The 23,392-nt window shown below is 43.1% G+C and overlaps 1 protein-coding gene across 1 annotated transcript in view; it reads right to left on the bottom strand.

Annotated features, from left to right (window-relative positions):
• FLT3 (fms related receptor tyrosine kinase 3) overlaps window positions 1-22,225 on the bottom strand; it is a 43,500-nt gene extending 21,275 nt beyond the window's left edge. Inside the window, exons 1-8 of the mRNA XM_087757201.1 lie at window positions 22,153-22,225; window positions 8,991-9,115; window positions 7,155-7,357; window positions 6,255-6,370; window positions 3,850-3,967; window positions 2,841-2,977; window positions 2,082-2,221; window positions 1,847-2,000 (exon numbers count right to left, since the gene is read on the bottom strand). Of these exons, the coding sequence (XP_087613327.1) occupies window positions 1,847-2,000; window positions 2,082-2,221; window positions 2,841-2,977; window positions 3,850-3,967; window positions 6,255-6,370; window positions 7,155-7,357; window positions 8,991-9,115; window positions 22,153-22,207 (1,048 nt within the window). The 5' untranslated portion in view covers window positions 22,208-22,225. The remainder of the gene's footprint in view (window positions 1-1,846; window positions 2,001-2,081; window positions 2,222-2,840; window positions 2,978-3,849; window positions 3,968-6,254; window positions 6,371-7,154; window positions 7,358-8,990; window positions 9,116-22,152) is intronic.
• Between the last annotated feature and the right edge of the window lie 1,167 nt (window positions 22,226-23,392).

The raw sequence follows: 23,392 nt of genomic DNA, 5'->3' as shown, positions 1-23,392 counted from the left end.
TCACGGCCGTTCCCAGTGTAGCTATGAGTGCTGCACTCATGCACAGTGATGGTTTAAAGGTAGGACACTGATCATTTCAGAAACTGCTACCCTATGACAGGGATAGCTGAGTGAAATCTGTATCTATATCACTGCTGAAATTGAACCTGGGATGCTTGCACAAATTGACACCAACAATGGTTGTCATTAATACATTAGGCTAAAGGATGGAGTGGATCGGAAGCACAGGATGTCCCTGTATAACCTCGGAGAGAGAAGCACGGGTGTTAGCTAGGTATGACAACATCCCCCCACTTTTATCCACCATGTGGATAAACAAACAGATTTTTTCATCAGCAAAGCCAATGAACCCTCAGAAGTTTTGTTTGCATAAGGGGTATTAACGAGGGTATAGACAATCATCGTAGCTTGGCGTACCCCAGTCAAAAAATACCCCACTCAGAAATACAGCTTTCCGGGGACAGTGACTCAAATATCCTCTGTTAATGTGACCCATACTCACTCCTGATAGTTTATGGATCCAAGAAGCCACTATTTCTGAACTGGGCACCAATACTGAGAAAGAAGGGGATCTTGCCCTACCTCTACACTACCCCCTCACCCCTACCTTCCTGTTTACTAAGATGTGTGTAGAAAAAATGCCCAGGTATCTTACTCGGTTATTGTAAATGATGACAGAACTTCCTGCTCAGTGGTAGGCAGAAGCTGAAAAGAGGGTATTGCACTGGAAAAGTAATTTCTGAAGAGACTGGGGCAGGCGTTCTCACTTCCCACCATTCCTAGCCTAGGTGTTGTAAACTCTGAGAGCAACTACATCTAAGGTCAAACGCGTGGTGAGTGCTTCAGAGCACCTTGTTCTCAGGGCTACAGGTTCCAACTCCAGGCACACCAGTCAGAAAACTGCTCCAGCAGCACGGGCCTAACTACAGCTTTTCTTTTTATGCCTTATTTCCAGACTTATGCCTATTTGTATATTATTTCCACCTGAGAAACAAGGTTTGCAGTTGAGGCTGTACTGGGCTAACTTCAACACTGCTGGCTTTTAAATCAACATGCTAAATAAATCAACATGCTTAAATAGAATGAGGTTTCCTTTGGTATGCCTTCACTTTTTTAAATTTTCAGGCCTTGTGTAGCTTGGTGTTAGGAGGATGGTTCCCTTCAATGCCTGGAAAGCAGGAGACAAGCGGAACAAACAGTAACGCTGGAGTAGTTGTCCCTCTAGTTTCAGGTTTTCCTTCAGATCCATCGCAGCTGCAGCAGCACTTCTGCATGGCAGTTTGACAGCTCTGTCAGCACTCGCTATCCATATAGTTTGTATCTGCTCTGCAGCTGCCGACATTTGAGTTGGTGGCACAGAGAAGGGCTACACACTTACAGTACTCCTCCCTGCCCAGGAAGCCCAAGGCATAGCCCCCTGGGTACCCTATAGCTTTGCGTCCCCCCAAAAAGCTGCTATGGCTTTAGGTCACACTGGCTGAGAGTCACCTAGAATAACATCAGATGAATCCCAACCTATGTTTCTAGAGATATCATTGAAACAACCATGTAGACTAGACCTCTAAACAGTGCCATTTCATTTCACTTCTAAAAACACTGTCTTTTAATGGGAATTACTTGAAAAGCAATATAAAGGAAAAGTTGACTATCTTCAGGTACCGGAATGACTCAATTCAGGTTAATCTCTTGACTTTTCTGGACTGACAGTAAGTGCAAACACAGTTTTTTCCTTAGAAAAAGAACTACAAAACATACGCTGCATACATGCAAGCAAAGAACTGCCGCATGGAAAACAAAGCAAAACAACCAACCAAGGGACAAAATTAACACTGGGGGTTGGAATTACCTAGAACTGTAACCAAAGCAGTTTGGTTCAGATGAACTGTGGAAGAACAGGTATAATGTCCACTATCGCTTCTTCCTGCTGCTGAAGCAAACGCATACTGGATCCGAATTGCCGAGTGATCTGTTTGATATTCTAATCCTTCAAACTGGCGATCCTAGTTTTCAACAGAGATTCACATTTAATCAGTTGATAGTGCCCAATATTACCTATTCTAAAATATGCCCTGTCTTCTTACCTGCTCAACTTCTTTGTTTTCCAAAGATAATTTTATTCCGAATTTATAATTACGGTAAACAGCTCTGCATCTGATCAGCAACGGTTCCCCAACTTTAAGAAGCAATTCAGGTAAAGGTGCTGCTTGTCTTTCATTTAAATCTACAAAATCAAAACATTGTCACTGAAAGAACAAATGTCACTTTGCCTGGAAAAATGCTCATTTAGATCAACATTTTTTCTTCTAATGCTTATAGACATCCATTGTTATATTGTAATGATAATTAGAATTTGGGAAAATTACTCATTAATAATGAAATCAGTAAATTTGATGGATTTAAATATCTCAAACCAAATTTTGTCATAATTTAGAAGATATCTATAGGGCACAGTTCAGCACAGAGTTCAGCTCAGGTCAGGTTTATTTAAAAAAACACACAAACAAACCTGAATTTATGTATTTATTTATAATTATTTATAAATGTATATATTTAAGAACACTTGAAGAGTGTTTCATTGCAACACAGTCCTTAAAGCATGCAGAAAAAGTTAATAGATGTTTAGAAAATGTAGAAGGACAAGACATTTTTTACAGACACCACAACTAGCCATTAGAATTTAGGGTTTAAACGTGAGACAGAGCAATCATATTCACTGTTAGATTTGTTCCAGTGAATACAAACAAGTAGCTTAGCCCAGAAAGCGTACTCAGATGAGCAGTGCAACTAAGTTCAGCAGTAGGATCCAGCTTGCATGTAAGTAAACCTTAGAGGGAAGTTACCTATTGTAAAGAGGCTGGTGCATTCTCTGCCCAGGTCATTAACTGCACAGCACCATATATAAGTTTGAAATAATTCATGTTGTACCTTCTGTATGCCATCTATTTCGCCACTGTCTTCATGCATTTTATCAGGGCAACTGCAATTACAAGCACAATTATTCATTGACTCATTTGGTTAACCTCAAGCAAATAAATCTGATAAATCTCCAAGCCATGAGAATGTGCAAACAATAGTGGGAAAACTGGATCTTACATAGCTGAATAAAAAGGAACTAGGAAAGGTGAAGATAAGAAAATAAAAATCTCACAGCCTAGGCAGAAATATGAGCTGAAATGACCTGAATATGCTCAAACTGGGTTATAGACAGGTAATGCTGTGACTAAAATCTGGACAAGAGTGAAATCACAGAGGCTGAGCTTTCACACCACATCTCTGAATTCCTGGTGGCAGGAGCTGCTGCAAATCCAGTGGCTGTTATGAGACCCAGATCCCAAGCTGCCATGCTGCAGAGACAGGCATTATTCCCACTGTTAATAGAATCAACTTTATATGTTAATAGAATGGAAAAAAAATCATTTAGCTTGGAAAATTATGGTTCCTTGTAACATCTTCCCAGCTCTAATGCCTTCACATTTCCAAAAAATGTGAAAAACTAGAGGGAAATGAGATACCTTTGATTGGCTCTGGTGACATCAAAATAGTAGAATCTGGAATAAGTTTTTCCAAGCCAAGAGCTAAAAGTTTCCAAAAGAGCACACAGCCAAAATTTCTAAGAAAAATGTGCTGCAGCACTCCAAAAGTGGGTCATGCAGACACAGGTTTTCAACCAGCACGTGGGTGTGCAACCCGGCAGAGCGCATCTCCAAAAAATCTGACACAAAAGCTCCTCTTCAGTTATCTCCCCAGCTTGCTAGGCACACTAAGCAGTACAAAGACTCCCCATTCTTCTTCAGAAGATGGTAAACTTTCAGTCTAGAGATTCAACATGCCTGTCAACATACACCATACCTCTTCTCAGGTGTTTTGCAAAATATCCACTCCACAGAGGGCTGGGGGTAGCTCTCAGATATGCACTCGATAGCATCCGATTTTTCCTTTTTCCTGAAATAGGGTTTGCCTGGTTTCTCTGTTAAAAATCATGCAAATATTTAGGAATGCGGAAATCATTTTGAAACAGTGTTTTGCTCATTTCATAGTACATGAAGTTACAGAGCTGTAATTTGTTTCAGGTTTCAACACTGAGGGAATAGAAAATGATTCTGCCCTAAGGATATTGTGGGTTGGTCTCATGAGCTTTTCAGCCTTGATTGCTAAATGCACAACTTCCCCAGTATCAAAGGCCTGCCTCTATACACCAGAGGGTAATCCTGAGACTGATACTGAAAGGTGTTAATTTGCTTTGGTTGCTATTCATTTCACTGGGCAGTAGCACAGATACCTTTCAAAATCACATCCCAAGCCCATGGCCTTTGGTGGAGTATCTGTTGAGACTACAAAGCCTCTACACAAAATGGGATCCTTGCATACTACTCAGTCAGATCAGATACAGGATGGAAAAACAACGGGTGATAATGACTTCCGATAACCAGCAGACTTCTCTATCCTATACCTGTAACCTAGGGGAAAAGGTTCCTAGACAACGCCCAGTACCCTGAACCCATCAGGCGCAGACTTGGACTACGCACAAAGATTTAATGCATTAAAACTGCTAAAGATTTGACTCAAAATGAAAAGCACTGAGTCTGGTTTTAGGTCATCTTACAATGAAGCTACAGCTTCCACACAGAAGAGTGGCATTTTCTTTAGAGTCATACTTCCATTGCCTGCAAGGTGACATGCTAAGGTAAAACTAATACTTCTGGCTTTTAAATTTCTTTCTTCATTTATCTCTTATAAGCTGGGCCTAGAAGGTTTTTTTCACCTATAGAGATTCACATCGCAGTTGAAGGGTTCACATCTAGCCTGGAGGATTTTATGGGAGATGTAATTATGATATTAAATTCACAGGAGCAAAGAGAATGCAATCCAAGCAATTGATATGGAAAAGATCTTTATCGAGACTGTTTCGAACTCCTCTTGCACATGTAATAACATTTTTTACCTCTAAAGCTTAATTGATATAGTAGAGAAGGTAATTTTTAATTAAAGATTTAATACTCTGTCCCCTCAAATGAAGCTGTTAAAATTATAATTGAGACATGCAATAGGCCTTCAAATAAAACAAGGAGAGACTGGAGGTGACACTTCTGACACCTGAGAAAGAAAAAAATCAATCAGAAGAAATACTTTAAAAACAAATATAGAAGGAATAAAAATTGTTGATTAATCACAGTTTATTAAAAACAAGGCATGTAATGATGCGTGTTATTAAACCCCTCTCTAGAAGGGTTTGGTCCTAACTTCGCCAGTCTTAGCTATTTGGATTGATGTTTTGCTTTATTTTCTTTGAAATGTCTTTTACATGTTTTAATTTTATCTTTAAATTTGGCCCTTCCCAGACAAAATAATATGGTATTTCCCTTCTGTTAAAAAAACTCATGTCAATGTGGGTCTTTTTTTTTTTTTAATGTCCTTGGACACCCTTACTTAGAAACAGAAGCTTGAACTTTGTTGCAGCAATTGCCTTTGCATCAGAGATGTCTCTTGTGTGGTCCTTGAGAAAATTCAATCCAATCTGCTCCCACTGTGAGCCTTTCAAAAAGTCACACCTCGCACGTGCTCCGTCATGAGCATTTAACAGCAGTTAAAATTTCAGCTTCTCGGACACCTTTGTGCTGAGCAGCTGCAGTACTGATGTGTTTTACCCTAAAACCCAATAAACAAGTAAAGGCTGGCACTGGGAAGAGGACTTTATCTTTCCTCTTCCCTCAGTGCTGCCTCTTGCCGCCCACAAAATTGCTAAAGGAAAAGTTGTGCGCGAAGTGCAGAGACCCAGCGGCAGACACAGGCGGAGAAGTGGCAGAGTGGGACAAGGCGTGACTTTGGAGCACCAGAGACCAGCATATAAAAGGGATTTCCTGACCTGGTCCAGATAACAGCCTAGCTGGCACCACGGAAAATAAATAGGTTAAGATGCAAGCAAACAAATCTTGCCCGTGATCTTTGATAGCACACAAAAGCCACCCTTGATTTGTCCCTCTTGGCACAGAGGGGAATCTCTCATAGGGGAGAAGAGGGCTGCCACGCATTTACATCTTTATTTGTTCATTTGCATGGTTTATTGACTAGCGAAAGCTGACTCTCACACAGCCTGTGGTTTTGACTTCAGTCTCTGAAGACAGCCCCAAGCCCTATGCAAATCTAGGAAGATGCTTGAAATGCAGCATGCGAGAGCTTCATTGCTTTGACTGAACTTGAGCCTCTCCCCTTGCAACTATTGACAGAGTGACCCCTTTCATCTCAGATATACTTACTTCGGATGAGAACAGGCACAACTACTGTGTAATTGCCGGTTTTACTTATGACTGAGAGGGTGTATTTTCCAGCTTGTGTTTGTTTTATTTGGGAAAAAGCCAAAGATGTAACATATCTATAAAACGGAAAATAAAGTGGTATTTGTTATCTAGAAGGTGATATGCAGCAGACACAATAAAATGTTTGTTCTTTAGCTCTTGCAAAAACACTTCAGAGATACTAGTATTCATTATTTACATAGCACCCTTCAACTTGAAGTATTTTCATTGTGTATCTTCCTACAAAAGCAGCACATAGGAACTTAGAACCACAGGTACCCAAGCACATGCTTAACACCGAGCATTGGGAAGGATGGACTTCTTGAACTTAGGACAGCTGAGGAGGTCCACAGGGAAATGCTTTACCTACAGTCCCATCCCACATGTTTTGCATGGGGAGGCAATAATCCAGCCTCAGGTTCCAGCCCAGGTTTGGCTGTGGAATGAGGGTGCTGTTGCTGGTGCTCTTCCTGATCTGCAGTGTGACCCTAACAAGTCACTTAATTCTCCGTGCCTCACTTTCTTTGACTATAAAGTCACGATATTTGCCTCACATGAACACTGCAAAGCTCAAATTGGTCAGAAAGTTCCTGGAGCCCCCCATGCAAGATGCTATACAAATTAAAAGAACAAGCTGATTTCAAACTATTCTTGGCTTTAAGATTCATATATGTATATGTGTCTAAATGACAATCAGCAATGTGCTGCTGGGTGACAACAGTTAAGAAAGATTAGGAGATTTAAAAAGATAACGCATAACATGAAATTAAACTCAAACACAGTCATAGAAAATATTCTGTTTGCATCCTAAAAGAAATGATCTTTTAAAGGTTCTTTGATCCAGTACGTCCTTTGACTTACCGATTCTCCAAGTCCAATGAAGGTTTACAAGCTTTGCTCTCTTTAAAGAACCAAAAGCATGAAATGATCTCTGAAATGTTCATTATCACTCTTAATTCAATATCTTCAAACACATTGACTTCCACATTCTTAGTTGGCTCATAGATGTTCTCTGTTCCTTGAGAATTCAAATGACACCCAAGATCTTCCAAAATGTTAGAAACCTGCAATGCAAGAGGACAGATTGTTATGTATTTATTGGCAATTAGCTTTATTTGCTTTTTTTCATTCAAATATTTTTAAAGGATGCTCTTCTGGAAAAGCTTTCATAAATTAATAATGCTTCATAATGCCCAAATATCAATACAAATTATACTGAAATAACACCATCATACCTTCATTTTGTTTGTTGTTGGTTTTGTTTTTTTTCCATTTCTGCTGTCGAACTTATTCATAAATATGTTGAATTCTACTGCAGGAGGAAACACTACAGGATTGCTGTTGAATTAGTTAATTCTGTTCTCTAGACAGACGTCACAGAACAATTTTAGCCAGAAACATGACAATTTCCTTTAGCAATATAGGCTATTCTTTACTCTCATTTTTGTTTCCTTTCATATAGAACCACAGGAAGACACAGAACTATAATACAACCTTTCTGTTTGCAACCTCAGCGCAAAGGCAGGGCCAGAATATTTTTTTTTTTTAGCATCCCACTGCTTGTCACTGCATCATCTGGCTAGACTGCTCCTCAACTCCTTGGGGGCTTTACTAGGCAAGGAACATTTGGGCTGGGCACCTTCACACCTTTCATTTCCTCACCATTGCTTACAGCTAAAGGAGAATCGCAAACAGAAAGAGAATATTCCCCAGTCATTCTGAAAACCACCGACGGATTAATGAGTCTCTGAGCTTAGCTGCAGCAAAAAGTGGCAAGTAAATAGCTCCGTCTGAAGAGTAGTCCTACATGTCTCCCTTACTTTGGTGGGTGAAATTTATCTGGTATAAGTTTATGAAAAGACCGAGTTCCTTGCATCCTCTGCCCTGCACTGTGCTTGGCCACTCGGTTCTTCTCATTCATTGCTCCTTCTTTGTCTCTTCCCTTGATCTGAGAAGTATCTAGAGATAACAGCCATATTCTGCTTCGTCTGTTACAAGGACAGCACAGCTTTGACTGGTATACCTTCATTTGTTGTCCGAATTATTGACTTATTTGTCCAGGAATGACGAAGATTTCACAAGACTAACTTGAAACAAGAATCCTCAGGAAATATTTTAATTGCAGGTCTCAGCCGCTTTATAACTTAGTTGCACACCACCTCTTCGGCCATTTCGAGTCAGAACAGAGGAATAAAAATTGTATTTGATTCCCTATCCAGCTTTGGTGTCTCAGTCAAGGTTTAGACCAGGCAGGGATTTACGGGCTTTTGTGGTGGGAACAGAGGGCAGTGCAGCTTCCCCATCAGTCCCAGCAGCCGTGGCGCACACACACCGTGGCAGACCACCGTTTCACACCATGGCCTTGGCAATCCCCTCTTAAGGGCACAGAGTTTTTTACATTGATACATTTCCAGCAATATTCAGCAATATTCAGGCATGCTGATGTGAGTCAGCATCAAGGCAGCAATTAAAAAATCAGGTTTAGAGAAAACTGGTACTTAGGTATTTACAGTTTCAAAGTATGAGTTGTGATATGTGTTTTCCTCTAACCTTCTGTAGTCATATTTAGCCTAACCCTGGTTATTTTGACTGTAGCATTCCCACAGCCTAAAGTTTTAGGGTGTTGTAAGCTTCTGGGGAGGTATTTCTGGAATGGACAGGAATATTTTATAAGCAACTCACTCTCTGTTAGATTACCTTAGAAGATATCAATGTCTCTGGTGTTTCTGAACCTTCATCCTTCTGGCTGATAAACACACATGTAATGTCAGATGTATTTTGATTCATTGCAGAAGTGAAAGTAACTGCTGTCATAACAAGAACTGTAAAACAGAAATAGAAAACAAATGTAATCATGTCTAGATCGCTGCTCAGGGACAATAATTTTAGTAAAAGTAAAATACAACAAAACTGTAGAAAGATTACATCTTTTTTTAGAAAAAAGGCAAAAGGAATATGCAGACATATCGTGTGCATTTGTAAACTCTGCATTTGTGTATTGAAGCTGAGTGGAAGCACTATTTGGAGAACCTTTCAAAAGCACAGATACATCACACTTTAGAAATATGTCCCATAATATTGCAGAAAACATCTAAAGACAAAAGCCTCTATGTGTTATGGAGGCTCCCTTAGAAACCACATTACAAAACACAGGCTGCCTCTTGCAGCTCACTTCTGCATCGGTGTCTCTGAAAGGACCCTACAGCACCAAACCCTGCAGCTGCAGGCCAGCATTTGCCCATTGTGAGACGGGGGATGATAATGCACCATCCCTCCCATTGGCACTAAGGAGATGTCCAGGTCAGAAACACTCCCCAAGCACCCCTCAGTCCTGCTCAGAGCAATGGCAAAAGAAAGTCCTCCAACTTGCAATGGCAAAATAAAGTCCTCCAACTTGCCTTTAGAGCCTACACTCAGCTCACCCAAGGACTCAAGATCTAGTCTTCCCTTTCCCTTCTCTCTAGGACAGGCTGTATTTGATCTGACATACTGGAGCCTTTCTGGCATGGATTTGTGCACCCCAGCAGCTCGCAAGTGAGGTCCAGGTTAGATGCTTCTTCCCTTGAGCTGCCATTCACAGCCTCGTGCTCTTTCACCTCCAGGAAGCAAACAAGGCAGGAATTCCCACTATTTTGAAGAAAGCAGATATAGAAAGTGGAGGGCAAGGAAGTGTAAGCCCATGGCTTTCTCCTGTCTTCTCCTTCCTCCATACCTCCCTGGCTCTGTCACGCTGCAGGAGCCTATACAGCCAGGGCAGCTCACTTGCCAGCTCCCAGCCTGGGCAGGAGTAGCAAATGTCATTTCTTCTTATGCATAAAGAGCAGCATGGGAAAGCTTCTGGGGCCTCAAAGGCACCATCTCTCTGGAATGCTTCATATGATTCTTTCTGCAGGGACTGCAGCTTGAAAAGTCACCTTTTAGCCTTAAAGGAGCAATATAGTAACCATGCCCCCACCATCGCACATAAACAAGAAAAACAGAAGTAAGACTGCACAACTGGCAGGGTGAAACGTGTCTGATTTCCATTAAGTCCCTAAAGCCAGCCCTCAACAGTACAAATAAGCACTGAATCATAAAATAACATCTCTCTGCTGGTGATCTGGAGAATTTCTGCCCTCAGGTCTTGGGTTTTTGCTTTTCTTTTTTTTTCCCCTCAGCTCCTGAGATGGTTGGTCATAAAGCAAGGTGTAAAGTTGAAGGGAGGAAAAAAGGTAAAAATATCAGGAAGCGCATGACGGATGAAAGTAATGAGACTGTTTCTGCAGGTAATGGAAGGAGCAAAACTGGAAGAAGGAAGAAATCAGTAAGAGTTGCTGCCATCTCCTCTTTGACGTTTGTGCCTTCTGGAGCTGCCCAAGCTCTGCTCCACTCCAAAGTGGCAACACTTTGACAACCTCTTCTGAGCCCTCTTGGTAAACACGGATTAAGACTGAGTCCCGCTCATTCAGGCACCTAACATACACTTCATTTTGGGTGCCAGCTTTCCACCGTATACACAGGCAATGGTCTGCTTTTGAAGACTTCTGAGGAAGATCCTGTCCGTCTGTCTGTGATCCCTAAGAAAGGTGAACAGGACTTCTTTGTGGAGACATGTATCTCCCTCCATTGGCTATAAAGATAATGCTGGCACTTCTTGAGACAGTGAGTGCCAGAGAGCAGCTGAAAGGCAGGTATGCATTAGGTACCTACACCAAGCATGCTGAATTCCTCCCCATCGATGCAACCCAGGTTTCCAGCCCTCCCACTACCCTTTCACCAAGTCCTTCTCTGCTCAGCTTTCTCCATTTCTGTTTGATTTTTGGCCACTGTACCTTTCATCCTTTTCAAACCAGAGATCATCTGACCGGCTGTGCTGGTTTTGGCTGGGACAGAGTTAATTTTCTTCATAGCAGCTAGTATGGGGCTATGTTTTGGATTTGTGCTGAAAACAGTGTGGATAACACAGGGATGTTTTTGTTATTGCTGAGCAGGGCTTACACAGAGTCAAGGCCTTTTCTGCTTCTCACCCCACCCCACCAGCGAGCAGGCTGGGGGTGCACAAGAAGCTGGGAGGGGACACGGCTGGGACAGCTGACCCCAACTGACCAAAGGGATGTTCCACACCATATGATGTCATGCTCAGCATACAAAGATGGGGGAAGGAGAAGGAAGGGGGGACATTCAGAGTGATGGCATTTGTCTTCCCAAGTAACTGTTACGTGTGATGGAGCCCTGCTTTCCTGGAGATGGCTGAACGCCTGCCTGCCAATGGGAAGCAGTGAATGAATTCCTTGTTTTGCTTTGCTTGCGTGCGTGGCTTTTGCTTTACCTATTAAACTGTCTTTATCTCAACCCATGAGTTTTCTCACTTTTACCCTTCCGATTCTCTCCCCCATCTCACTGGGGGGGAGTGAGCGAGCAGCTGTATGGTGCTTAGTTGCCGGCTGGGGTTAAACCATGACACCAGCTCACAGCCAGGGGCTTAGCTGATGGAAACCCACCTACGTCCACTGATTTCCAAGACACACCAGCTGAAACCACCTGAAAATACGACCTCAAAAATTCAATTCATTTGGCCTGTTGAGCATTCCCTTGCTTCAGCTTTATGATCTGCAAATAGGGCTTCTGGTTGTACAAGCCGAGCCAATTTATCCCTGGCATGACTCCACTGCCACACTCACATTGCCTTGTTCGCAGGATACCTAATGCCATAGTAGGAAAGGGAAAAATGATGTATTTAAACACCAACAAGGAAACAATTTGCAGCTAAAAGTTAGGCAGAAGCGGACAGATGTAGCAACCAGACTCTGAGCGAAACATGCAAACAAGGTGTCTGATGAACTGGAACTGCACCTGTAAAGGACGGTATGTGGGAGTGTATGCTGGAAGGGGGAGCAGTGAGAACCCTGACACCCTCACGTATAAGAGAAAATGGGACTCCTTGTCCTGTTAACCGCTAGAGCTTGTCACTGCTGTCCTCTACCTTCATTCCTGTGAAATCCAGGAAGGTTTTTAGGGTAAGGAAAGTTTTTTGAAACTGAGATGATTCCAGCTGCTTTACAGTGAGAAAAAATGAGTAATGTGATAGTCAGAAGTATTTACACGATGTGGAGTGGCCTAAACTTGTGTAGGTCTTAGAGAAATACATTACATATTGACAAAATAGAAAATGAGAGCATGAATGAGCCTTTCAAAAGAAGCAGAATCAAGAAAAGAAATATTGAGAAAATAGTAACACCCTGATTCACCGTCTTGATCTTTCAGCTTCTAGCTGGCCTGTTCAGGGACTGCTGTTACGGTCTGCCCATCAGTCATCCTCCCGAAAGCCCAAAGGAAGAGCTGCAGAGACTGAAAGCACCGGGTAAGGAATATCAAACATGTAGCGTGCATAATCATATTGTGAATTGCTGAACTGTAGTGAAGCTGGAACGGAAATAAATTGCTGCCTCTGAACAATGTTTGTTTACGCCTGCTTTCCATCTTCATTATCTTTTTATAGGTTATATAAAAATAAATGCAGTAGGAGAAAACTTGTTCTCACTGAAGTCAGACAAATCTCTAGTTGCCATAAACTGAGTCAGGATTTCATCAAGATGTGTAGGCACATACCTGGGGAAATGCCTGTACAAGTCAAAAAGTAGGCTTAGATGTTATGGTGCTGAGAAGAAAGGCCTGAATATACTGGAGAGATATCAAACCAAGAAGCTATGTTTAAGCTAGTTCAGCTATCAGATGGCTCACCTAATGCAACTGCTTACAAATTGTTTTTTCAAATGGGGGATGACTAAAGTAGCCTTCGGAAAACTGGGAAAACCAAAATATGTTGCAAGTCGGAGTTTATCGGAAAGAGAATAGTTGAGGAACTGGAGCACTGTGAAGGATGAAGAGAAAACCTTTCTCTTTGTACTAAGGGATGCATCTTGTGTTTGTGTTCAGGTCAGGGTGCTTAGTATTTTACATAGCAGTCAGGCCTTTCCTGGACATAGAACAATCTTCCACTCTGCTTTACAGCTCAGGAGACTTACATAAAGCAAACTATGTTTTGCTTCTTATTTGGCTTCTGACTGTTTTCTCTGGGTGAGACTCTCTGGATCAAATTTCCAAAATTTTCTTCCTGATCAGGGAAGGTAGAAAGACCCCTTTTTCGAGGAAAGCTATAGTTCTCCCACAGTTATGTGCTGCCAGAAACAAATCTGTAAAAGTGCTGACATGGATGAGCCTAATACGCCTGCGTTAACTCTTAAAAAACCCACACCTTTGCATGTGGCTGCCTTTTTCTCAAATGACCCCCAAAGCGGTGGATGTTGAAGTGAGAATTTTACTCAATATGATAAAAATCAGAGGGAGGCTGGATAGGTAGAAAGAACTGCTCTTAAATGAATTCCTACCTTTTACCCATATCTTGTTTCTCTCCCATCAAACTTAACTTTTCTCCTTCCTCATCTTCTTGCACACGTTCCTTCCTTGGTGCCTTCGCTCTTTCAGCTTAAATCACTCTTGGCTTCCAAAAAAATGCAACCTGTGAGTTCATTCTCACATGATGATGGAGCCAGAGGTGTTGCTCCGTGTTGCAGGACAATAACCCTGTTCGAACAAGGTGTAACAGGCAAGGTGGGTGACAAGATGTCTCTGTTGCAGCTCATGCTAATTGTGACTAGTTAGTTGTTGTAACACTGGATGGGGTATGTCCAGGTCAGGACCAGTCATTTATCTGGTCTTACCGGTTAATTACAACAAACATCACATGAACTGATTTAATTATTTACAGTCATGTTCAAGCATGACTGAGATTTGAGATGGAAAAGAAAGCCTATGGAGCGTGGTAGCTCTTCAGGAGGGTTTAGTGGAAGGGAACCAAGAATCTCTGGACTTGAATCACTGAGCAGGAAAGCAGTGCAAAGAGGGGACTAGGGGAGGCCATGCGCTTTCGGGAAGTGCATAATTAGGCTCTGTGTAGTGAGTCAAAAACTAATAATGAGAAACAACGCTGCTATTATACAGCGTCCTGGAATGCCACTGTCACCTGCCAGTCCTGTTTGCCATTGCCTGCAACCCTCCACCTGGATTATTTTTCCACCTGGATCCGCTCCCCCCGCCCATTTGTACCCCCCGAGGCCGCTCAGGCTATGGCATTACAGGCTCTTTCTTCCCGGGGCTCCTCTGCCACCGGGAGCTGCGACCACCGGCGCCCCGACGGGGAGGCCCCGGCGGCCGGCAGGCGGCGGCCGGCAGGCGGAGCGGCCGCTAGGGGGAGCTGCCGCCCCGCGCAGCCCCGCGCAGCGCCGCGCTGCCCCGCCGCCGGCCCGCGGCTCGGTGCTCCCCGGAGCTGGCGGCCAACATTTTCTGACTTTCTATTAAAACACAGAAACCTTAAAAATACCGACCGTTTCTGGGAAGATCCCACGGTCATCCTTGCATGGCTCAGATAGGATTCTGACTCAGTTCTATCATTTTGAAAAAAATAACAAAAAAAGGTATTTTTTGCCCAAGAGCAACTCATGCATACACAATAAAACTTCCTACTCAGCAGAACATCTTCAAATAAGTTATGCCCTTATTTATTATAGTGGTCTCAAAAGCGTTTCTTTTGCAGAGATATTAAACCAGACCTTGCTGTCGCAGTGAATAACCATCTCTAATTCACCGCGCACCAGCAAAGGGTTCTGCTGCTCGATAACTTATTCACTTTATGTCAGCTTCTGTAGTAAAACCACACTGCCTCTGCCTAAGAAGTTCGCTTCCCTAGTCCTTCCAAATTTAATCTATGCCTGGATCTAAAAGATCTCCTTTCAACATCTGAGAAAGAAAGAAGTTGTTTGCTCAAGCTGCCTCAGCAACATCACTGCCAAGACCCACCTACTCCAACATAGTTTGCCATGTGCAGCAGGGAAGACTCTGTCCACAAATTAGTTTTTCATTTTTCTCATCTTTTCCTCAACCTCCATTTTCAGGTCCCAGATGAAAACAGCTGCAAGGAATTTACTCTTTCACATTTTTTTGTATATCTAATAACTTGGCCATAATTTCCAAGAATTTGTTCTCTGTCTTGTTATGTCCTAACATATTTTTGGTACTGATTTCAGCAAACTTCATCTTTTGGATAAAATCATGCCTTTCAATGCTAGCACCTTTCTTCTTAGAGGAGGACAGTCAGCAGCTCTTCCTATGGCTCATTGCAGCCAGATTATAAATTACGTAGAGATTTTAAGACAGAATAATTGAGATGGCTGAAGATTTCCAATTGGAAATCACACTGGGGATGTATTTCACACCCCTCTGTCAGAGAATCAAACAAAACCTTCTCCGACAGAACAGATAGCTGGGAGTCAGCAGAGCTACTCCTGCTTTTTTACTGACTACTTACAGATATGCTTGCTTCAGTGCCTTACATAGTAAAGATAAACTAATGATGACACGAAGTGCCGGCACATTATTCACATAATACTCTTACGTATCCAACTTTATTGACTACTTTTGCCATTGACTTTATTGCAGACTGAAAGCCAAATCATGCTCTGTGATTCACATTGTGATTTCAGCATTCACTTAAGCCAGGATGAATAACAATATAGTTTGACTTATTTATATATTTCTATAACTTTTCAGACTTTCTAATCATATACCTGAGTACATGAGACTTGCTGTTCCTTTGGGAATGAGTTGATGTTAGTGAGGGATTATGTATGTTTATGAGCAGCCCAACCCCTTTAGCTGTTACAGGCTTTGCTAAATACGAACTGGCCCAAGCATCTCCTTAATTTATAGATTTGCTTTGAAATCACCTTTTTGAGTTCTTAGTCTACGCCAGTAACTCATGGTTTTTATCTGAAAAAGTAAAAAATTTTCTCCTTAGCACGAAGCAAATGCTGAAGGCTGAAGCAAGCAAGACATTCAGCTTCGTTTTGTCTCTCTGTCCTGCCTCTTCTGTTTTTTGTTTACCTGCGCTTGGGTGAGGAAGGACTGCAGGGTTATATTCAAACCCTTATTTGCCTTTCATTTCACTAAGATAACTTTCCGTCTACCTTCCCTGTGGGTCCAAGATAAAGGCACTGCTCAAACAGCTGAACTGTTATTTTGCTTGTTACTATTCATTTTGTCTGCTTTGCATGAGACTAGCTGAATGAATGACAGCCCTTCCACAGGTCCCCTGGACTGTCATCCCACGGTGACTTCTCTGCTCAGGTTGGTGCTCACAGGGAGCTCACTGAAACCCCTGCTGCTCTACCCACAGTTTGTGCCATTCCAGCCACTGGTGATCCAGTTTACAAAGAATAACTGGGACTGCTGAGGACACCCCTTTTTTGGGAAGTGGCTGAAAAGTGGCTGAAAAGGCAGTGAACCTCAGCTACCATGGCAACCTCCCTTTCTGAGGAAGAGCCTACATTGTGGCTGGTTCTTCTTCTGCTTCTCGACCACATCTTCTGTCCTCTCAGGAGAGCAGCTTCTCAGCTCCCGCATTACCCCGACCTTTCCACCCCACTAAGTACGGTGAACAATGGTATCCTGGGCTGCATTAGGAGTATTGCCAGCAGGTCAAGGTCCTTCCCATCTGCTCAGCACTGGTGAGGCCACACCTGGAGTGTTGTTCCAGTTCTGGGCTCCTCAGTACAAGAGAGACATGGACATAATGGAGAAAGTCCAATGAAGGGCCACAAAAATGACTAAGACACTGGAGCATTTCTCCTATGAGAAAAGGCTGAGATAGGTGGCACAGTTCAGCCTGGAGAAGAGAAGGCTCAGAGAGATCTTATCAATGTGTATAAATACCTGAAGGGAAGGTGCGAAGAGGATGGAGCCAGGCTCTTTTCAGTGGTGCCCAATGACAGGACCAGAGGCAATGGGGACAAACTTTTTTACCATCTGGGTGACTGAGCACTTGCACAGGTTGCCCAGAATGGTGATGGTCTCCATCCTCAGAGATATTCAACAGCCATCTGGACAGGGTCCTGGGCAGGACCAGGGCTCTAGGTGGCCCTGCTTGAGCAAGGAGGTTGGACCAGATGACCTCCAGAGGTCTCTTCCCACCTCAACCCCTCTGTGATTCTGTGAACAAAGGGATAATTCTGTGGGTAAAGAAGTGCTGGTGTGATGCCACCACAGAAGTCTCTCACTAATCAGAAAGTGGCATTGGGCTGTCCTTGCTCTTGACTGTCCTCTAAAGGATGTTTGCTCATGGGGATGGCACGTTTGTGCCATTAAAAAGCTGGATAGACAACCCTGAAGCAAAGCAAACAAATACGTCTCATTTAATGACATTAGTCAGTTTGCTTTAACTCCTTTTTTTTTTTAACTGCTTTATGTTTAAGTACTCCAGTCTCATTACCTGACACACTCCAGCACTTCTACTGACATTAGTGGAATTACTAACTTCTTGCAAGCAAGGGCTACTTTATTTAAGTACCTAAAGGTAAAGGTATGAGATTCCTGGCACCTCATCAACAAGGAGAAAAGGATCTGCCCGAAAGAGAAATGAAAATGGAAGATGGCAGATAATGAAATGATACCACTTGTCATCCTAGTACTGTAAAACTTCCCTTTTAAACTAAAACAATGGTTTCCACAACTGATTATAGTATATTGTCCTTCCTTTCCTGGAAAAGGGGGTGAGGAGGGAACACAGAAGGCCTGAATTGTGTATGGGGGAAGGACGGACAGAAAGAGGGAGAGTGGGAGAGAATGGTTTTGCTGCAGAATATGAAAATATAAAAATGAATCCAAGGTATATGATAAAAATGGCAGTTGGCACTTGGTACCAAATTTGGTAAAAATGAACAAAAAATAAATACTAGTTGTTCTTATTTGTATCATTATGAGGTTAGGGTTAAAAAACAATTGCAATTCCCAAGCAGTTGTACAAATGTAAAATCCAACACATTCCTTAAAGAGCACGTAACAATAAAACACTTTTGAAACCAGCCCTTGTATCTCACCCATTAGAAATCTTATCTACACAATTAAGCCTAGACTACAAAGAAAGGAGTAAATGATGCCTTACTTTTACAACAGTAACAGAGCTATATATCCAGGCGATAAGCTAGCTTTTCTGTCGGTTTACCCTGCAGCTTTTCTGTCTGTTTTCAGCAGTTTTTAAGGAAATGCCTTAGAAAAATTAGGGAGCCGTTCCTTCCTTTGGATGAGAAATAGGCACACAACATTTATCCAGCTATCTGTCTAGCTTTATTATCATCTTATTTCTCATGAAATATAGAGGAGAAAAGAAGAGTCTATCCTTCAAACACACCAGCAATCTGTTACAGATTCCTTAAGGAAGCATTTTGCATCACTTTTCCATTTAAAGTCCTATAGCATCTTCTTAAATGTACTTCTATAGCAATAGGGTTAAGCCATATGGGAAATAAGGTCTTCCTGCCCATTTGAGAAATGCTGCTGTTTGTTGGCTCTGGACTGATTTTTTTGGTCCCTATTTTCCTTTTAAAAGTGTGTGACCACTGGGATTAAACAGTCCTTGTTCTTTTCTAGTGTTACTATAAAAAACTGAAATTGCTTTCTGCCTTCATTGGTCATCCACTCCTGCTCTTCCACATTTTGTCTTTGTAAACATTTTACTCTCCAATTTCATTCCTACTGCTGTTTCCTGGACTTTTTCGTTCCTGTCTTTCACAGCAAACATCTCCATGAAGACTTTCAGAACACCTAACTCAACCCAATGACCCAAAACAGCTTCTCAGCCTGCAGCGAAGAATCTTAAACCTGGGTGAGTTTATGCCATGAAGTTTCAGATCTTTTGAAAGATACGTTTTCCGAAACCCGTGAACAGGAGGTGCTCTATGCTATATTATTTTGGGGTCATTATAGGAAGGGCTTTCAAAGGGGGTGCTGCAGAAGGACAGGATGCCCACAGCTCTGCTCGGCTGACAAACCTGCCGCCACTGAGCAGTCACAGCAGCACGCACCCATGCACCGCTGGGCAGAGACCTGCGGGCGGCACTGGCAGTCGGGCTGCGCTCTGAGCATCTTCCAGCTTCTCAGTAGCTTGAAATACTGGTAACCTGAGGAATTTTCTGTAGAAAAGAGGGGAAAAGCAAATGGGGCCAAACCTCAAAAGAAATAAACACCCATAGTTTTAAGTTGCATTTACTTGCATTGGAAAATAACCCTTTTCCTGCATGATCCTTTCACCTTCAGAAATTTGCACTTCAGAAGCGATACCTTATCTTCTGATCCGTGAAATGCATGGTGATGGATGACCACGAAAATATGTTCTGCTAGGCATGACTCTTTCCCTAAGTAAGCAGACCATGTACTGGCCTTATCCAGCATTCACAGCCAGCTTGCACCCAGGTTTTTGCATGTTTCAGGAAAGAGACTGTAGTCAGGATCAAACTTGATTCCCCCTGGGGTGCTCATTGATTTCACCTTCCTGCCAGTGGCAGGGCTCGGCGCCTGAACTTGCTCTGGAATGTTTGTCAGCTGATGTGTCAGGGAGAAACTGGTGTATTGCTCAGAGGTGGACGGATCCTGCAGACAGCTGGGTCCCAAGCATTTCTGGGGTTCTCCTTAAAAAGCAGAAGCATGCTGGCCCATCTTATATTTTCCTGGGTCTCTGCCACAGGAGTGTAATGGATGCCTGTGTGTTCTGTGAGGGGTTTTTCAACAGTATTGCCCTATAGTTTTTGTGCAATCAGACACACCACAATCTAATCCAGTGCTTGTTAGGGCCTGAGTTTGCAGTCCTTGCTCATATAAAATTTCCTCTCATTTGCCAGCCACAGGGAGATCTCAGTCAGCATCTCACAGCTTCATTTCTCTCAGGTGCTCTGAAACTGCAGGTAAACCCATGAAGAGCTCTTAGTAAGAGAGGGTGCAACAAAAATAAAGGGAGCAAGAGTGGTTGTTAATGGAAAACTTCCCCTGATGAGACAGGTCACCAAAAGTCTCTGTTCGTCTCAAAATTCTCCAATTTGTAAAACACGAAACCATACTACTGTCTCAGTTCCCAGGCGCCATCCACCCTCCCACCTCATCCACTAGAGCAAGACTAATTGTACACTAGATAATGTTCTCTTTAACCACAAGCTCTCGCTTAGGATGACCAGAAAAAGTTGAGAAGATGAGGAAGTAGTATAGTGTTTTTAATGTATATGGCTGTATTTACATATATATTGTATTGTATATATTGTTTTCTGAAGTTCTTGGGATTACATTCCTTGCTGCTGGGGATCATTTCTTTCCAGCAAATAACACAGGCAAGATGCTTTTTCCTTCCTGCAACTTTTACCTATAATTTAAAGACAGACCTGGTGCCTTAAGTCTATGGATATTGTGGAGATTCTCCTCTAGGTGTGATTATAGTTTAGCTTTTCTTTGCTGGTTAAGTGTTACAGTTTCTGATGATTCTGGTTCATCATATGGATACCGTCTGTGTCTGCACAACTTATTACTAGGTCTTATCTCTAGACAACAGATAGATTCTTAAAGGGAACACACACATTTTTAAGAAATTGCATATAATTCATTAAAGGCTTAACATTTTTTACATCAAAATTGCTTTTCAAGAGTGATCTGCTAGAGAGAGATGTATGGAGCTAGCAGTTCTCAGGATTTCTGCTGTCAACTATGTTTCTGATCTTTCAAATCCTAGCTGGTTGGTCTGTCCAAAAGCATTTGCTTTTTTCCCCTATATCAGCTGGCCTTACAAGAAGTAACGCTGCCTTCCTATATACCTTGCCTTGACTAAATAATATCTCAACAGAAAGAACACCAGTCCTCCTGGCGGATAATCACACCTTGGGGCTCCCCTACCTTTTGCTCTCTCTGCAGAACTGTCTCGTAGCTGTGCTGAAGTCTATCCCTCCCAGGGGCCTTTGGGCATCATCACATCCCAGATGCTTATCATTTTTATTTACTTTGTTATGCAGCCTGCAAGACTAGTGAAGCTCAGTCAAGAAGAAAACACAGAAATCCCTCTTTGACAGGGTTTGCTTAGTAGTAGTATCAGCAGTCATGCAAAGCAGTAGATCATAAAATACTCATTTTCATTTTTACTCCACCTTCTCTTCAAATAGCTCACGTAGACTTTCAACCATGAATGAATAATATCTAACAATTGCTCTTTGAAGTAAATATTATTTTCCCTGTATATGGAGCTGAAAATGGACTGCAGATTGCTAAATAGCTTTCCCAGGCATGCATCAGAACTGCGTCTATCAGGAAGAAACACATTCTCTTTTTGTTTCAGTCCTGGATTTTGAATCAGCAAGATCATGTTTGATAGGAGCAAGTCATTTATTTTAGAGCTAGAGAAGAATAGTTTCAGGCATTTGATATGGAAGCAAATGTTATTTTCTTTTCTCCTAACAGTTAAATGTTGGGATGATTTTCAGTAGAGGAAATCAAGCTTTAAAATCCAAAACTCTTCACTCTAACAAAACAAAGGCACTTTCTAGATATTAATATCATGCCTTCTTCTATTTAGATCATTGAACAACAACAACAAAACCTGGTAAGATACAGATGCATCGTTATATTTCACTCTACCAAGGTATCTGATTCACAGATTATTTACCTGGGAAATTGCAGATAGATTGTTTAAAGTGATCAGGTCAAGCTAGCATTAACAGCAGGAAACACATTTACATCAGGAAAAAGAAAACAAAAAATCAGTACATTTAAATACTTTTTGCCTTGAGCATGAAATGTATCAGGTGCAGTGAGAGCAAAAGCCAGGCTGGGCTGGGAGAGATGAGGGTGATGGGAGGGAGAAGAGCATCCCCAGAAGAGAGAAGAAAGGTGGGACAGAAAAGAAAAGACGCGGGAGAAAATGAGTGGATAAGAAGTCAAAGGAGAAAGAAAGGAAAGATGTGAAGGCATGCGGTGAGAGACTGGGAAATGGGGAGGAAAGGGTGCAAGGAGACCTTACCTGCTAGCTGAAACAGGCTTCCAGCGGGGTGGCCGCAGGGCCAGCCCGCTGCCATGGCTGGCGATGCCCTGCAGTCCCCCGGCCCTGGCGAGTGAAACTGAGCTGTGCAGGTGGTTGTCTTAAGGGTGCACGTCACTGCCCACAATGAAACAAACCACTTCTTCAAAAGCGAGGGCCCGAGACCTGAGCCTGAAGGAAACGGCTGCGGGACGGGGAGAAGAGGGGCCTCTCTGGGGGTCGGGGAGCGTCTTCCTTCTGTTGGAGGATGCCTCCACCAAGCTGAGCAGCTGCCTCCGCTCCGGCTGCTCACTCCTTGCCTGCTTCTTTAGCCCTTCGCTCACACTTCTACAAAAATGTATTTTCTCGGGTAAATTTGGTGCAGCTGACTTTTTGCTGTCTCACCTCGATTCTTATTTTCGAAGCAGTTGTAGTTTCTGCTTTCACACACTGGCAGTCTGCATAATTTCTCTGGGTATCGATGAGGGGAAGAGCAAGCGGTGCTGCCAAGCTGAATAGCTCAAAAAAAAAAATCCAAGCAAAGTTTGCACGACACCATGGGAATACCCTGCCGCATCTGTCGTCCCGGGCTGAGGGAAGTTTCCCGCGCGGGGCGAGCGCTTGGTCTGTCCCCTCAGGACAGAGGACCTGCTGCAGTCACCCCCGGGGGGCTGCCACCCGGACGGGGAGCGGGTTTGCAGCACGGGGCTGTGTTTACACCAGGAGGAACAGGGAACTAGCACTGTCCGCAGGAAGGTTCAAACCGAGCTACAGCTGCTCTGAAGTCGTTTCGCAGATGACTTGTCTAGGGGGATAAAAATAAAGGCCTCCAGGCTCGCCCTCAGACACGGGCCTCTAGGGGCACGGTCCCTCTGCCCCCAGCCTGTCCCCGCTCGCTGTCTCCCTCGGGGCATAGCACTCCGGGGCCTGCCTCCTCATTGCCTCCCGGTCGCTGGTATGGAAAGGGTGGAACTAGTCCGGCTGCAGCTGAAGTTGCTCGCCCCAGCGAGGCCCGCTGGTTTGTACCAGGACAGGACGTGGCAGAGGGGCAGGCAGATCTCTCCGGCTTCCACAGCCATGCATCACAGCCCCCGGGCAGAAAGTGGGTCCACTTCTAAGGGATAAGCGGGAGCATCTCCCCCAGGGTACCATAGAACCATAGAATCACAGAATACCAGGTTGGACAGGACCTCAAGGATCATCTGGTCCAACCTTCCTAGGCAAGAGCACAGTCTAGATGAGA

The sequence above is a fragment of the Nipponia nippon genome, unplaced genomic scaffold, assembly GCF_047370975.1.
Source record: "Nipponia nippon isolate SJK-2023a ecotype South Korea unplaced genomic scaffold, ASM4737097v1 scaffold_2, whole genome shotgun sequence".
In the NCBI taxonomy this organism is placed as follows: Eukaryota; Metazoa; Chordata; class Aves; order Pelecaniformes; family Threskiornithidae; genus Nipponia; species Nipponia nippon.
The sequence above is the reverse complement of the archived record's forward strand: the minus strand, read 5'-3'. Positions and strand labels throughout refer to the sequence as shown.